Source organism: Argentina silus (assembly GCF_951799395.1).
Source record: "Argentina silus genome assembly, chromosome: 7".
NCBI classification, from domain to species: Eukaryota; Metazoa; Chordata; class Actinopteri; order Argentiniformes; family Argentinidae; genus Argentina; species Argentina silus.
In genome coordinates this window covers 853,899-871,611 of record NC_139661.1, presented here as the reverse complement: position 1 = coordinate 871,611, position 17,713 = coordinate 853,899, and the positions used below count along the sequence as shown (strand labels likewise).

Below are 17,713 nucleotides of genomic sequence, written 5' to 3'. Positions count from 1 at the left end.
CTTCGAAATTCTAGTGACATCCCCAAATCGGTGAGTATGCTGCGAGGGAATATATAATATATCTCCCTCGACAAATAGACACGCAATTAGACAGTAGTACTAAGCAACTTTCCAAACTGCACTCTGTTATAAATGCAATAAATATAGTGATCACCAGAGTGATTAAGTGTCATAAAGTGTAGCCATAGAGAGTTTGATAGTGGAATGGTGGAGACTATGTGGCCGACTCTGAAATAGGTGTCATCCATAACAACACACTTCACTCTTGCTAGTTATACCACATGCACCGGGTGAGACAACCGCAGGTACCAATCTAAAGCCACACGCTACAACACCAGGCCTTCAATGTGAGACACACAACACTTAGGAAGGGGAATTGCTCTCAATTCAACACCACACATGTAACACTTTCTCATCCCCCTACTATATGAAGTACTCTCAATGCAACACGACACCCGCTCGTCGGGCCTGTAATACGAAACACACAAACGTTTAGGATGGCAAAACGACTCTCGATGTAACACAACACCTGCGACACCTTCTCACCTCCCTCTTATATGAAGTAATCTCAATTCAACACCACACCTGCGCACTGGGCCTGCAATATGAAACACACAAACACTTAGGAAGAGAAAGTACTCTCAATGCAACACCACACCCTCAGCAGATAACTACAGTGAGCAGTACCTATTATGAAACGTACAAACATCTGGGAATTGAAAAGTGCTCTCAGTGCAGCATCACACCTGAGGCAGATAATTGCAGTGACCATTACTTATTATGAAACGCACAACATTGGGGAATTGAAAAGTGCTCTCATTGCAATACAACACCTGTGCCCAATAATTGCAGCGATGCTATGATACGAATATTAGGCAGAATTCTGAGCTAAATGTGCTTAGTCTTTACAATATGCATTGGGCTAACAGAAGTTTCACAACTCTCACTTTCAACAGTTCTTTCACATACAACATGTTATATACTGTCACTCATCGGAAACAGACGACATATCACCGGAAGCAAAGGTCCACAACCAGGGAAGCAGCATGAAGCAAAGTTTCTGCAGCGAACTACCGCGGTTCGGCAGCAGGTGACGGTGTCGGGTTCGTGGCAATGTTCCAATTAATTTGAAGGCTTTTATGATATTTATTTATTTATTTAGCTTTTTCCCCTCCTTGGTCTGGCACATTCGTGTGTGCAAGAAAAATATGTGTCTATAGAAAAATAAAGTGCTATTAACCAAATATGTAGTTTTATTCGAACATTAGAAACAGGTAATTAATGTAGTGCGTTTTAGGGGCGTGATAGAAAAACGAATCACGGTCGCTTAAAGTCGACATAAACCAATGAACTGAAAGATTAGTCCGCTTGACATCGAGATAAGCCAATCAAAAGCCATGAAAGCACCCTCTCATGTGTTGGACACAGACCGCCTGCACATGTTGCCACAGAACGGGAGCTCCGAGAGAAAGACGTAGTAGGAGGAAGGCAAAGTCAGGTCACACGCATCATCAGGGAACATCGGACGGACAATCCAACAAGACCACTTTAACCATGGAAAAGAAACCGACTATTAACTTCGGTGCTGGACCTGCAAAACTCCCACAATCCGTAAGTTCTAAAAACTTCTCATTACACTGAAAAACTACGTTTTAGTCACAGCAAAAGAGACAGGTCAGAGTAAAGATATAGTTGGTAACCATGGTGAAATGAAACACTCAAATTACATAATGTTGCTTTTCTATTTTGCAGTAGTGAATGCCTTTTTCCCCCACATATCCGAGTTATTTGATTTAGCGGGAGAAGCGTGCACTGGGAGCCCTAATCTCTGCAGAATTGTAATGCGTGTTATGATTTTTACAACGTTATTCATTTGGTTGCGTCATTATAAATGATATAAATAACGCGAAACCATTAAAATGTATCATAAGACCGATGTTAATTGTTGACGACTCATCCGTGACAGATGGTTGAGTTGCATCAGCCGTGTATGTATTCATGAGGAAAATGTAGCCTACTGTTCATCCGTGTGCATCCGTGGCACAGCCTCAAGAGGGCGCCTATGAATCTTTGCAAAGCTCTTCTCCACCAAGAATCACTGACAAAAACTTATACTGTAAATATAATTCTGGATGATTGTAGGCTAGTGAATTGCCAATTCTCTTCTTCATACAGAAAATCATACCCAGTTGACAGATTATTTTGGATTTCATGTGATGTCATATCCTAAATAAATGCTTTGTATTCCCAGGTGCTGTTTCAAGCACAGAAGGAGCTGGTGGACTACAATGGCATTGGGATAAGTGTCCTTGGTGAGTATATAGATGTAAGAGGTTACAGTGTCAGTGTTCATAGTCTTGTGCTGACCTTTCTTGTGCCTAAGATTGGAATTAATGTTAATCAATGTAGATAAGATACTGAGATGTATTGTTGCAGTCTAGTGGGGATCTTGTCTATTGTAATGAAACTTGTGGGCAATGTCTTTTTTATTATCTGTATTATTTAAATTACAGTTGAGGTTCCCTTGTGATTACAAAACATATGTTAAGTATTTTTTAAATCACCCTTCTTCTTCTACTTCTTATTGCATCTAGAGATGAGCCATCGGTCATCAGACTTCACCAAGATTCTGAACACAACAGAAAATCTTTTGCGGGAGCTTTTGTGAGTAACTCAGCCATATGCAGCTGAGATTCATCCTGATTCTCCTTTTCTTTTCATCCTTCCCTCCTGGAGCCTAGTTCTACTTACTTTACTAGGAGATATTCCATGTGTGAATGTGGCCTCAACATAATATCTCAGACTTCATGAAACATCTTAAGGAGGTATTTTGTGTTTTCTACATGGCTTTTGTTTGCCTCTTCTCTCATCTTTAGCCTCAACACTAACTTCTGTGTTGGTGCCAGGCTGTGTGCATTCAACAAGGCGCTACTAAATTGGCTAAGCAACATTGTAGCGTTGTTGAATGCACAAACAGCTTGGCGCCCAGTCTAACACATGCTGCCAAGTCTCTACCTTACTCTGCCAAAGTCTAGTCACAGTCATGTTATGCTGATAAGGGTTAATTTTATATATTTAATCTGGAAGGGTTCATCAAGACTCTCCATCTGTTTCTCACACAGTACAAACTGGTTGAGCTAGTGGGTCCAGTTGCAGAGTTGCAAAGCTTAGTCACTGCTCTGCTTTTAGCTTTAACATACGATTCATATTTTTACGCTGAGTATAGTTCTCAATGAGATTTATTTTTTTCCCAATTCATGAATGGAATTGACACTTTAATATTAATATTCTAGCAAAGTCTGAAGTTGACTGAAGGGGGGAACTTGAAGCAAGCACTTTAAAGCCATAACACCAAGAGGACCAAATGTCTTGGTGTTGTACTAAAGCTGTTATCACTACAATATCAACTTCTCCCTCTTTCTATCTAGGAATATTCCAGACAACTACAAAGTAATGTTTCTGCAAGGGGGCGGGTCTGGACAATTCAGTGCCGTCCCCCTTAATCTGATTGGTCTGAAGGAGGACAGGTGTGCTGACTACATAGTGACTGGCACCTGGTCGTCCAAAGCAGCTCAGGAGGCCAATAAATATGGCAAAATCAACGTGGTTCACCCCAAGATGGATAGCTACACTAGTAAGTGTGTGTCCGTGTGGACTCAAGGTGAAAGTAAAACGTTTTTAGTAGTGAAAGTAGGTCAGTAACAGTCTCACTACTTGCTAGCGATAATAATAATTAATCTAGAATTAAATGTAGCAAATTACCCTCCTTGTGTAGACAAGCTATCTGTCTCATGGACTCTGTGGTCTCCCTCCAAGTACAGATGTGTACAGAATGAGTGTGTGGCTCAAATTGCATCCTCCTCTCCTTGCAGCAATCATCAGTTGCTTGTTCATTATTCATCTTCAGGCAAGCCAATGCATGTCAGCGCCATTTAAGGTCTACCATACTAGGTATTTGTGTAGTAATCGCTTGTTGAGTATCTGTTTCAAATTTCTTTAGCACACACTGGCTTGGCCACAGATGCTGATCTAACATGTATGGACAAGTGTAGGTACATGTTCTTCTACTGTAACAATCAGCTTGTATCTCAAACGTATGGTATAATACACACATTCGGCGTGTACATGAGCTGTATGCTGCTTCAATAGGTTTAGCAGTTTGCTTGTGGAGTTGATAATGAAGACAACACAATGTTGGTGCCCATTCAGCTATCTCTCACACACAATTTGAACTAATACTGAACTGTGATTGGGCTATTCTAGAATAGACTGTTATGCAAGACTGCAACAATAGGGTTGATCATCTCTGAAAGACACTGGCATGCAGGCTGTGTTTCCACATGGATGGGCATGAGTAGGTTTGACAGTGTGTTTGTAGCCTGCATTGTGGTGAATGACTACATATGCCTGGAGGGTATTTCAAGAAGCCAACTATATATTCCAGATTTTCCAAAGATAGTAGGCATCAATTCCAAAGTGAGAAAAAAGGTGGATTCTATCTCCAATTCTGCTAATTCAAACCAGATTTGTCAATTAGATGTCCCTCTCAATAGGTTTTCCTGGTCCTGTAAAGGATGAATGAACATAGAATACAATTGTTCCATGACCGTGCGGTGCTCTTGTGGTTACAGCAATCCCTGACACCAGCAGCTGGAGTTTAAACCCGTTGGCCTCCTACGTGTACTACTGCTGCAATGAGACGGTCCACGGAGTGGAGTATAACTTCACCCCCGAGACCAATGGCGTGGTACTGGTCAGCGACATGTCCTCCAACTTCCTGTCCCGCCCCGTCGACGTGTCAAAGGTCAGCAGAACTTAGGGCTTCACTAAGGGTGAAAGAAACATTTAAATCAAATGCAATGGTGGTGCAGTTTTGAACGACCAGTTGAGAAATGTTAGTAACGATGGGAGCTGAAAGAGCATAGTACACAGTAAACAGGGGCAGACATACCTCAGAGTTAAAGAACGCTGCGCACGGTTTCAAGAAAACAATGTTCAATACGTACCATTGCTAAACAATGTTTCGCCAATTGAATGCACCCTTGAGTTTGCTAAGTGCATCTTTCAGTTGAAAAGTTTATGAGGTCTTGAATGAGTTACTCTCATCATTAGGCCTCAGTTGGAATCTATTGCAGCAGAATTTCCTTGAAGCCTGCAAAAATGATTTTTCAAATATAAAACCAAAGTGAAAATACTGAATCACACCAATACTTCTGATAATGACTTTTTAAGAAAATGTTCTACAGATTGTCGGACCTCTGTTCACAGTTTACTGTTTCTCACTGTTGCGACCTTAAAGGGATGGTTCACTATTTTGACACTTATTTATACGTAATTGTGGGGGGACATGCAGCGTTCGTGGCCTGGCTAGCAGAGAGATGGTTATCAATACCGACCGGAGTGCTAACTTTCGATTTTGGGACTTCCGGACCGAACTCCTCTCTCTCTGGAATTACTGTAGCCAGAGCAACAGTGACCACGTCGTTCCATTGTTTTAGGAGATTGACGTGATACACCTGCAAGCTATCCCCCCGGTCCGAGCGTACTACCTCATAATCCACGTCCCCCATGCGACGTGTGACCACAAACGGCCCTTGCCACTTCGCGAGTAATTTCGTGCTGGAGGTGGGTAACAGTACGAGCACCTTGTCTCCCGGTGTAAATTCTCGTAGGGTAGTTCCCCTGTCGTATAGGCGTTTCTGACGCTCCTGGGCTTGCAGCAAATGCTCGCGTGAGATAACCCCTAGGGCGTGGAGCGTTGTGCGCAAGTCCAGGACGTATTGGATCTCACTTTTACTTTCGTTAGACCCTTCCTCCCAATTTTCTTTAAGAAGGTCTAGGACACCCCGGGGCTTACGCCCGTAGAGTAATTCAAACGGGGGAAACCCGGTGGAAGCTTGGGGGACTTCCCGTACCGCAAACAACAGGGGATCTAGCCATTTATGCCAATTCCGACTATCCTCGTGTACAAACTTCCGGATCATTGACTTCAAGGTCCGATTGAACCGCTCACAAAGGCCATCAGTGGCCGGGTGGTAAACACTGGTTCGAATCGCCTTGATGTTCAACAAGCCATACAGTTCCTTGAGGGTGCGTGACATAAAATTAGTGCCCTGATCGGTGAGAATCTCTTTCAGGATTCCCACGCGGGAGATTACTTGAAACAATGCCTGCGCTACACTCTTGGCAGAGATATTGCGCAGCGGTATTGCCTCGGGGTATCGGGTGGCGTAATCTATCAAGACCAACACAAATCGATATCCCTGTGTACTCCGGTCAAATAGCCCGATAATATCCATCGCAATGCGGTCGAATGGGTTCTCGACCAATGGTAAGGGCCGCAAGGGGGCCTGTGGAATGGCCGGGGGATTTACCAACTGACATTCACGACAAGAAGCGCACCACCTACGCACCCCTGCCCGAATTCCCGGCCAATAAAATCGAGCCATTATACGGTTCAGTGTTTTATCATACCCTAAATGGCCCGCCATGGGGTTGAAATGAGCCGCCTGGAAGACCATTTCGCGGCGGCTGCGGGGAACCAACAACTGGGTTACTTCCTCCTGACTATGTGAGTCACGACTTACTCTATATAACCTGTCGCTGATAATCGCAAAATAGGGGTGGGCGCGCACTGTGTCTGGCCGTATCAAAGTACCATCAATTGCTATCACTTGGTCAAAGGCCGATCTTAGGGTCTCGTCACGAGACTGCTCGAGGGGGAAGTCGTCTAGCAGCGGATAGTTCGGCGGGGAAATCTCGGGGTGAGGCGCTCCGGCTCCCCGGCAGTGTCGTGAGGCGCCGCCTCAGCACAGAGCACATTACACGCCTCACACCTCCCTCGCTGTCGTGCACGCATCCCAGTAGCCCTCTTTACCGCTTGAGGAAACCCCTCCCAATCTACACCTAGAATCGGGATGCGTGAGGCGTGGGCTAACCGCCGCCTGTACACTATGTTTTTTCCCCTCATAATAAATTTCGATAGCGACCACCGGATATTCGTGAACGTCCCCATGCACACACTTCACCAACACCCTCGACGCCTTCAACAATGCCCCCGGCCGAACCAGGCGCTCCTGGATCATGGACTGCATGCAGCCCGAATCCAAGAACGCCTGGTGCGTATCATGCTGTATCCTTACCGGAACACGATACGCCGCTCCTGGTCCGGGGGGAGGGCCCGGTATGTCGCCGATGCGGACGACCTGCCCCACCTCCATCGCCGGGCACTCGGCCTGCACATGGCCCGGCCGTCCGCATCGCCAAGTCGCTTGGGGTGCTACCTGTGGGGCTGGCTCTGGACGGGTGCGCCCCTGCCATCTCGTCCTCGGGGCGGGCGCCGGCCTTTCCCCTTCCGGTCCCTCGGCTCCTCCTGGGCGCCCGCCCCCTGGCGCGGGGCCGGGGTTGGTCGTTGCGGCCCCCGCGGTGGGAGGGAGAGATGGTCCTCCGCTAATCCCACGGCGGTCTTGAGATCCTGGGGGCGGTGGTACTGGACCCAGGCGGCGGTTCGGGCCGGGAGCCCCGTGAGGAACTGTTCCAGGACTACCCGGTACCCGACCTCCTCCGCCGAGTTGTTCACTGGGTCCAGCCACCGCCACGCGCTGTCCCGCAGCCGCTGGGCGTAGGCGAAGGGCCGGCTCCCCTCCTCCATAGTCAGGGCCCGAAACCGGCGACGGTGCTCCTCCGGTGTGAGGCCCAGGCGGTCCCGAATTGCCCGGGCCAGGGACGGGTAGTCCCGTTGGGCGGCCGCTGGTAGGGCTGTGGGCCGCGAGCTGCGCCTCCCCTGACAGGAGGGGCAGCAGATGGCAGGCCCACTCTCCGTCCGGCCACCCCGAGATCCTCGAACACCGCGAGGAACGCCTCCGGGTCGTCCAGGTCCCCCATTTTCTGTAGCTGGACCTTGGGGGGACCTTGTGCCGACCCGGTCTCCGGCGCCGGCCTAATGGCCCTGGCGAGGTCCTGGAGGAGGGCACGGTCCTCAGCCCTCGCCGCTGTCATCTCTCCCACCGCGGCCTGCTGGGTCTGTTGCAGGATGGTCTGCTGCTCCAGGATCAGCGATATCCTCGAAATTGCCGTTGCTAGCGTCTCCATTTCTGTGCCCCGTGTTGGGCGCCAATGTAACAAGGTCCGTTCGTACACAGAGGCAGACTCAGTATATTGGTAAGGGAATGTTCCCGTTTATTCATAAAGTTCCTTAGTAATAATGTCCGTTGGCTTTCCAGCCTCCTCAAAAACCACTCGGCGATTTTGCAGTCGCCCCTTTTCTCTCTCCTGTCCCGCCGTTGCCAGCTCACCTACTGAAATGACAAAGGCACACACATCTTAAGCACTAGCCAACGAGGCTTCATTTGCAACAGGTGTGCAACGAAGCCTCGCCGACACAACCCTGGCCACGGTCCTGTAGCTCCCTCTACAGGCCGAACGCTGCATGTCCCCCCACAGTAATAAGTATAAATAATAAGTACTTTTATAAATCCTATTCCTCCATCCTTGTTGATCTTGAGCCTTCTTTTCGGTAGTTTGGGCTGATCTTTGCAGGGGCTCAGAAGAACGTGGGTTGTGCTGGGGTTACCGTGGTGATCGTGAGAGAGGACCTGATTGGCCATGCCCTGAACGAGTGCCCAATCGTCCTGGACTACAAGGTGCAAGCTGGGAACAACTCCCTGTACAACACCCCCCCCTGCTTCAGGTATAAACCCTCCCTGGATTTGCAAACGCAGTCCTTGTTGTTGCCTCAGCCAGGACTCCCTTGAAATATATTCTTAATGGGACAGCTGGATAAATAAAGGATTAATGAATAAATAAAAATAATTAAAAAAAAAGGTACAAACACTCCCTTACATGTACTGTATAAACACATCCCTTAGTGTGGTAGTGATTAGTAGTACTGGTTACTACTACTAGTGCTACTACTACTACTAATTCATATACTGCTTACACTGAACTACTTATACTATACTGCACTACTATACTGCTCATATACTGCACTACCTGTATATACTGTTCACACTGCACTTCTCTGCTTTTTTGCACTTCTGGTTAGACGCTAACTGCATTTCGTTGTCTCTGTACTTGTACTCTGCACAATGACAATAACGTTTAATTTAATCTAATCTAATCTAATCTAGTGGTAGTAGTACTCGTAGCAGTAGTTATCCCTCTTGTCGTAGTTACTCCCCTGGATTCAAATACAGGCCTTCCCTCAGTAAACACCAAATACTTGATCGACACCTTTACAAGATGCTGCCCTGCTTATACTACAGTAGATGAATACTGATTTGGTCAATCTCTGGTTGAATACTGGTTGATCTCTCTCTCTCTCTCACTCACTCACTCTTTCTAGTATCTACATCATGAGCCTGGTACTGGAATGGGTCAAGAACAACGGCGGTACCAACGCCATGGAGACGCTCAATCTACAAAAGTCCAGCATGATCTATGACATCATCAACTCCTCCAACGGCTTCTATGCGTGAGTGGCTCCACGTACTCCGGGGCTATCTGCCGTTTATACAGGGGAGGGGGCAACGTTAAAAACCTCTCAAATAAACAATGGGCTTCATGCAGCAACATTCTCTTAAATGTCTCTTATATTTTCTCTTAATTTTCTATTAGGAGAAAAAATAAGACAAGTCAACTCCAGATGCACCAAACGTTCTTAATCATCCAAATCTGCTCTTACCCAGGTGTGCTGAATGATGAATCCCACTTGATCATACATTGGAGGCGCGTGGCCGATTGTTTGTTATTAGCATAGGTAACAAACACAGTATAAGGGCAGGTGTGGAGGCACGGGATTTGACAAGCGTGTGTTTCGCCTAAGTTGAGGCTCCCAGAGTATTGCACAAATCTAAAAACAGTGCTCTTGGCAATCTTAAACGGCTCCGCAGCCATTCATCTGTCTCATGAAATAGATCTGTGCAATCTCTAAAAACGCGTTCTCTGTGTAAGGCCTGGATGGCCAAAGCATCTAAGAGCAGTATGTAAGCCATTCAGAAGCTGAACGCACGCAATATCTTCCAAAGGTTTTTATAGTCTTAATTGGGATCAATGGACCAATAGTATTTCTTTAGTCCACAAATGTAATAATCCAATCATTATAATTACTCTAAAACATAACAATCTAAATTTGATTATATGATATTCATGCGTTTTTATGTTCCTCAAATTTAAAACTTATGTTTCCTTGTGTTGGACAAACAATTTGAATAAGTCCCTGGTCTCCAGGTTGATGTGTTTGCCGTCTCCGTAGTAACGCTTCTTTATCCGCTCATGCAGGTGCCCTGTGGACGAGCCATGTCGGAGCCGCATGAACGTGCCGTTCCGTGTGGGTAAGAAGCAGGGAGACGAGGCCCTGGAGAAGGAGTTCCTGGATGGAGCGTCTAAACGGGGGATGATATCCCTGAAGGGACACAGGTAGTCAGGACTGTAGGGTAGGACACAGGTAGGACTGTAGGGTAGCCACAGGTAGGATCCAGGTACAGTAGGACCTTAGGGTAGCACACAGGTAGGACCGTACCGTAGGGTAGCACACCCAGATCACTGAAAGGACACAGGTAGGACCGTAGCGTAGCACACCCAGATCACTGCCACTCTCCTATCAGATGATATGATATGCAGGTGTGTTCACGTGGGGACAGAGAGCTGGTGTCTGTGTCGTTATTCTGTTCTGTGTCTATAAATGTGTCGTTATGGCTCCTCTCTTAGACATAAGGCCGATGTTGATTTCTGTTGCTATGATGTGGTGAGGCATTGCTTTGTAGTTTGTTACTGCTTGGTTGGAGCAAAAACCTGCATCCACACACCACAGGGTAAGATTGCCCAGCCCAGGTAAGAGGTACGAGCCAGGGTTAGTTTCTGTTCTGCCAGCCTGTTGACTACTGTGTCCTGGAGCACAGCTTCTCAAACTTCCTGCCAGTGTAGACCCCATTTGCGTGAATGTGATTGGTCAAGAGAGATGCTGTACATGCACCATTGTTTTGGCTTCTGTCCTCCCTCCCAGTCTGAGCGTGTCTTTGTCTCCCCCCTCAGGTCTGTAGGAGGAATCCGTGCCTCTCTCTACAACGCTGTCACTGTGGAGGACACTCAAGCTCTGGCCAATTACATGAAGGAGTTCCTCATGGAGCACCAATAAGACCGTGCCACATTAACACCCTCAACCACTTGGCCAGTCACAGATTGGCATTGAATTACTCAACTAACCTTTGATGCAATGAGCCATGTTGGATCCTATATGCTGTGAGGTGCACCTTCAGCAGAGTGTTCCCAAACACTGTTACAATGCCTTAACCTCGTTTTATATTGACTTGTCTTGTTAACTCCTGAGGGGTATGTCATGAAGCCGGATAAACCTTTGAATCCAGCTTGGAGTAACCTTTGCCCGAAAGTAGCACACCTTTTAAGCTAGGTACATTATGGTGGCAGGGAATCCTCAATATAACCTGCTCCGGGGGGCAGGCTACACTACATTACCTTAAACCTGTGTCTCATGCCGCGTGCTGAGGACTAATCCAGTCAGATTCCTTCCCTCTCATAAATAGTTGCTTCATTCAATTTAAAACCACTCCTTTCATATTGGATGAGATTACTGATGAAAACATCTTATGGAGCCTATTAATAAATGTTGTGTATCTGTATCTGTGTATACAACAATCACCTGGTTCACCTACCCTTCCTAACTGAGTAAAGGTAATATTAAGGTTATTTGAAGGGCTAATTTAGGGCTTTTTTTTTTTCAAAAATAGAAGTCCAATATTAGTGTCCCATTACATGCAGGTCTCACTGTAATATTGCAAAAAAATACATTTGTCTACTAGAACCAGTTATCTTTGGAAAATCCGGAATATGCATTGCTTGCTTCATGACATACCCATCTGTTGTGTTGGATTCTGTACATAGATAAAATATGTCTGTCTAAAGTATTACATTCCATTAAAACTAACACTGCAATGTTTTCAATATTGTTCTGCCTTCAATTATTTGTCATCTCTTTCATTTGTCTTGGCTATTAACTTTTTTTTTTTTTTAATCAGCAGTCAGTGTGAAGAATGATTTTACAGCTCATGGCCACAAGATGGAGCCTACATTACAGTTGCACTGAGCACCAGATGTCAGAACGGCTCAATAAATGCAGACATCAATACGACATAGCAGTATACTGCAATGAAGGTGACATCTTATTAACTCATTTTTGGGGGGTTGAGGGATACAATGGAGACAGAACTCAGTCTATTCCCAGTGTTTTAGGCTACTTATCACAAATTACTCGGCCTACATCAAGAAACTTATGACTGCCAACATTCTTAAGGGAGGCAAATATAATTAAACTATAACATGAGTTTTCAGGGTGCTGCACCAAGAGCGAGACGATGCGCTGCCACAAGCGTTGATCCTCGCTTCTTTTGCATGTCGTCTATCTAACATGTCTCAGATCACCGTGAGTTGTTAAACTACAGCTCACGGTACGGAAACCTTACGGTTCCGTGAAGTGGCTTTGGTATAGTTTGGCCGTAATAATTATTTTGATAAAAAATAATTCAGTGATTTTCAAATATTTGAGTTTGTGGCTGTAGTTTTTGAAAATCACAGATGTTTTAATTTGTGCGCTCACACACATACGTATTTCTCACCAATTGTTCCTGTCAATTATCATAAACGTCTGTGTTACATCAAAACTTTTCTATAACAAAGGTTCACAAACTGAGGAGTAGGTAGTTAGGAGATAGCATTCTTATCCTGAGACACGGGGCAGATATTCCTTCAGCTTCCTCCTTCAGGAAAAGATTGAGTGAATGAAAAGAAGAGTGCAGGGCTTTGAACCGAGCGAGCGGGGGTTACCACAGAGACGGTGGTTGTGGCAAGATTGCGCTGTGATCTTAGCCCAGTCTTGCCACTAATGTCACGGTAAAGCCGACGACAGGCTCGGTAAGACCATGGTAATGAAAAACACAGAGGAAGACAATATGAAAGGGCTCCTCCACATCCTAGAGATGGGAGATTAGCCAGTGCACCAGCAGGCTAACTGAGACAGAGGTGGGGGAAAGCAGGCTTTAGTGCTACTGATTGAGGCTCTTGTCAAGTGCTCAGTGCTGGCAGTAAAAGTCGGAGTGATGTCCTTTAGACAGTGGCTGGTACTGTGTGTGTGTTTGTGTTTGTGTGTGTGTGAGTGAGTGAGTGAGAGAGACAATGGCCAGCCAAATCAATTTCTTGGGGAATTGTGTGTGCCTGTGTTTGAGAGTTTACTTACACTTGATTGTGTTTTTTGTGTATAAGTATGTTTTTACGACTCTTGCACACTCATCCTTGGGAATTGCAAATAACTGCTAGTGGGCCAGCTTGTGACTAAAATTGTTATTATTTCTCATCTACAGCAGGGGTTCTCAAACTTTAAGCTCGCGCCCCCCAATACATTTGGTTCAGAGCACAGAAAACAGGAGCATCCTGACTCACCATTATGTTTTCAGTATAAAGAAATTGAACCTGAAATAGTTCCCCTAATCCAAATGCATGTTGTATTTATGCTGTGCTATATGGGGCTCTCAGCTAGCTTAGCATAGTCATGCCGCCTAAACCCAATTGATGAATGCACAGAATTTAGAACAGTGATCGCTGTGTTCTCAGGTCTGTGTTTAGGGCATGCATACATTTTGGTCTTTTTATTGACTAATTTCAACTATTAATAAATATAATAGAAGTTCTTTCACGTAGCATTGCTTCCATCATTTCTAGTCCCTTTTTTATTTGTATTGATTTATTTTTCCCTGCCCCAACCCTCCCCTATTTCCCTAAAATCTATATATTTTACCTGAGTGTAATTGTATTTCCCAATGAGTGGGCCTGGTCTCTCAGATCCCCTAACATCCCCTAATATGGTTTTGGGACATCAAAAATCTGTTCCCAACTATCTTCAATTTTATATGGCATAGTTATGAAGTAGTAGTGAAACTGATACAAATACTTAAAAGAGAACAGTGTATCTTCCATCTTTGTGAGTTGGTTATACATTTGTATTGATCATACACTCCCATACACTTTTGTTAGTTGCTTGTGTGACATGATTTTACTGATTTTATGTCATTAATCAAAATAATACCCTTCTTATAAATTTTTTCCAAATAAATTGGCAGTACATTGGAATTTTGCCATATTATTTGCTTTTCTGGAGAATGAAATTGGAATTGCAGCTAACTCTGTATGGCTTCATTCAAAAAGGAGAATAATTTAAACAATGATCGATTATATATATATCGGTATATATAATGTTACACCCCGAGAGGCAGCCCTGAGAAATGGCTGCCTCTCGCTTTAAGACTCAGGAGCCACAGGAGGGAAAATGCAGTGCTGTCAACTCTGCACCAGCTGCAACCTATGGAGTAATCACACCTCTGGAAGTTGATAGGGCTCACATCCAATCAGGCCTTGGACAAAAAGGACTGCCTCAGTTGCAGTCAGGAAAAGACTCTGGTTTCTTTATTTATTAAGACTCTTTTTGAAGACCTTGAGTTTTTGTATTTTGGAAAGAGAATGTTTTATTAAAGCCACAGTGTTGCTGTTTTTGTTGCAACTGGCCTCCATGTTGTCCTGCTTTGGCATCCCTACACCCTCTGAAAGACCCTGTGACTTTATTAGGTACACCTTGCTAGTACCGGGTTGGACCCCCTTTTGCCTTCAGAATTGCCTTCATTCTTTGTAGCATAGATTCAACAAGGTGCCGGAAACATTCCTCAGAGATTTTGGTCCATATTGACATGATAGCATCACACAGTTGCTGCAGATTTGTCGGCTGCACATCCATGATGCGAATCTCCCGTTCCACCACACCCCAAAGGTGCTCTATTGGATTGAGATCTGGTGACTGTGGAGGCCATTGGAGTACAGTGAACTCATTGTCATGTTCAAGAAACCAGTTTGAGATGATGTGAGCTTTCTGACATGGTGCGTTATCCTGCTGGAAGTAGCCATCAGAAGCTGGGTACACTGTGGTCATAAAGGGATGGACATGGTCAGCAACAATACTCAGGTAGGCTGTGGCGTTTAAACGATGCTCAATTGGTACTAAGGGGCCCAAAGTGTGCCAAGAAAATATCCCCCACACCATTACACCACCACCACCAGCCTGAACCGTTGATACAAGGCAGGATGGATCCATGCTTTCATGTTGTTTATGCCAAATTCTGACCCTACCATCTGAATGTCGCAGCAGAAATCGAGACTCATCAGACCAGGCAACGTTTTTCCAATCTTCTATTGTCCAATTTTGGTGAGCCTGTGCGAATTGTAGCCTCAGTTTCCTGTTCTTAGCTGACAGGAGTGGCACCCGGTGTGGTCTTCTGCTGCTGTAGCCCATCTGCTTCAAGGTTCGACGTGTTGTGCGTTCAGAGATGGTCTTCTGCATACATTGGTTGTAACGAGTGGTTATTTGAGTTACTGTTGCCTTTCTATCATCTCAAACCAGTCTGGCCATTCTCCTCTGACCTCTGGCATCAACAAAGCATTTTCGCCCAGAGAACTGCCGCTCACTGGATATTTTCTCTTTTTCTGACCATTCTCTATAAACCCTAGAGATGGTTGTGCGTGAAAATCCCAGTAGACAGCAGTTTCTGAAATACTCAGACCAGCCCGTCTGGCACCAACAACCATGTCACGTTCAAAGTCACTTAAATCACCTTTCTTCCCCATTCTGATGCTTGGTTTGAACTTCAGCAGGTCATCTTGACCATGTCTACATGCCTAAATGCATTGAATTGCTGCCATGTGATTGGCTGTTTAGATATTTGTGTTAACGAGCAGTTGAACAGGTGTACCTAATAAAGTGGCCGGTGAGGCGCAGAGGCCCCAAGATCGAGCCTTGTGAAATGCCCATTCTGGATCGTTGGGGGATTCAATATTCTGCATTGATTTTGAGGCGTTGCTCTCTACATTCGAGGTATGATGCAAACCAGCCGGTTACTTGCTCAGAAAAGTTAAAAAGGTGGTAAGTTTGTTCATAAGTACTTCATGGTCCACGGTGTCAAAGGCCTTTTTTTAGGTCTATAAACACCGCTCCCACTACATTACCCTTGTCTAATGAGCTCAGTGAGGTAGCAGTTGGCCATTTCCGTTGAGTACCCTGGCCTAAATCCGAATTGTTTAGTATAAATAAGTTCATTACTTTGAAGGTAGTCAACCAGTTGTTCTGCAGTAATTTTTTCCAGGACCTTTGAAAGAACGGGTAGAATAGAAATTGGTCTATAGTTGGCTGCATGGTCTGGTGCTCCAGCCTTGAATGCGTTATGATCGTTGTTTTCCAGCTTTGTGGAAATGTACCATCTCCGATGGAGAGGTTTATCAAATGCGTTATAGGTTTGATCAGGGTGGAGCTGTGTGTTTTGATAAGAGCAGTATCCAACCCAAATAAATCCTTTGCCTTTGAATTACTTAATTTGTTTATGATTTTACCTACTTTCTCTTGATCAACCTCCTTAATATAGAAAGACTGCGATGAATCTGTCATAGTAACCTGTGATAATTTTACTGGTTAAAAATGTTCAGCAAGCTTCTCCACTGATTGAATTAAGTAATTTTAAAATTAATTTCCAATTTCTGTACTTTCAATGCTAATCACTCCATTTACTTCCAGCTCTGTAATTGATTTTCGTTGACTGGGCTTAAGTTTAGTAAGACTGATTAAGTGTTTCCAAAGGGAGGTGCTATTTCCTTCAGATTTCGTGCAAGATCTCTTTTTTGGTGAATATCATTATTTAGTCAGGGTAAAGAGACTCTTCGTCGCATGCATTTAAAGAAATTGTGGCACTTTATTTTTGGGAATTAAAGCATTCCCTGGTTTATGTTCATTCGAAAACATTGATAGACGCTGTTTTGTTAGTTTTCTGACAATCAGGGTCATGTTATGGTCAGAGAGGCCCATAATTAAGTTATACGTCCTTGTAACTCGTTTGGGTCTGTTTGTGACTATCAAATCAATCATGGTTTTAGTCATTCGAATGATTCTTGTTGGACCCTTTACCATCTCTTGAAAATTGTGTTTTGACATTATAATTTTCAACTTTCGTTTGCAACTTTTATCCAACGAATTTATATTTAAGTTCCCAAAAAAAGAGAGATTCAGAGCGACAATTTAACAGTTTAAGCAATTCATCTAAGTCATGATAAATTGAGACGTCATGTGATGGTGGATTGTACAGGATTACAACGTTAAAATTAATCTTGGGGGACAATACTACATTTAAGGCTAAACATTCTAAAGATGTGTCCAGTTTGATTTCGTTACATTTAAAAGTGTCTCTGACATAAAACAATACGCCCCCTCCCCTGCCAGATGATCTATCCTTTCCATAGCAAACATAGCCGGGAACATCAATCATACTGGTTGCGATATTACAATTAAGACAGGTTTCACTCAGAGCTATAGTCTAGATTAGAGTCCGTCAGTAGATGATGTCCTTGATCTCCTTTTGATATTATACTCCGAATGTTCAAGTGTCTGCCCAGGATACCTTTAGGTTTAGACATAGAGTCCCATATTACCTTTGTATGATTTACATTCTGGAAAAATCTAAATTCATGTTGTTTCGTGCTGATCGGATACCTTTTTCACAGTGTGGTTTAAGAATCCCATTAACTGCGCACATCACCCGCTCTGGCAACTTGGGTCGCCTGTGAGACTATGGTTGTTCAGACTCACCAGACAATTCATGTTACTCCTGGTAGAAAA

At 44.5% G+C, this 17,713-nt stretch overlaps 1 protein-coding gene across 1 annotated transcript; it reads left to right on the top strand.

Moving 5' to 3' along the window:
• Positions 1–1,488: 1,488 nt before the first annotated feature.
• psat1 (phosphoserine aminotransferase 1) lies at positions 1,489–11,953 on the top strand. Its single transcript, XM_083673079.1, has 9 exons — positions 1,489–1,611; positions 2,252–2,312; positions 2,595–2,664; positions 3,429–3,634; positions 4,632–4,804; positions 8,520–8,689; positions 9,344–9,472; positions 10,279–10,416; positions 11,032–11,953. The coding sequence occupies exons 1-9, from the start codon at positions 1,555–1,557 to the stop codon at positions 11,132–11,134; spliced, it is 1,107 nt and encodes a 368-aa protein (XP_083529205.1). The 5' UTR covers positions 1,489–1,554; the 3' UTR covers positions 11,135–11,953.
• The last annotated feature ends 5,760 nt before the right edge of the window (positions 11,954–17,713 follow it).

Bases quoted from the DNA above. Each gene is read 5' to 3' on its own strand.
- psat1 (XM_083673079.1), top strand. From the start codon at position 1,555: ATGGAAAAGAAACCGACTATTAACTTCGGTGCTGGACCTGCAAAACTC. The intron at 2,665-3,428 runs GTGAGTAACTCA...CTTTCTATCTAG, and splicing joins AATCTTTTGCGGGAGCTTTT to GAATATTCCAGACAACTACA. The intron at 4,805-8,519 runs GTCAGCAGAACT...TCTTTTCGGTAG, and splicing joins GCCCCGTCGACGTGTCAAAG to TTTGGGCTGATCTTTGCAGG.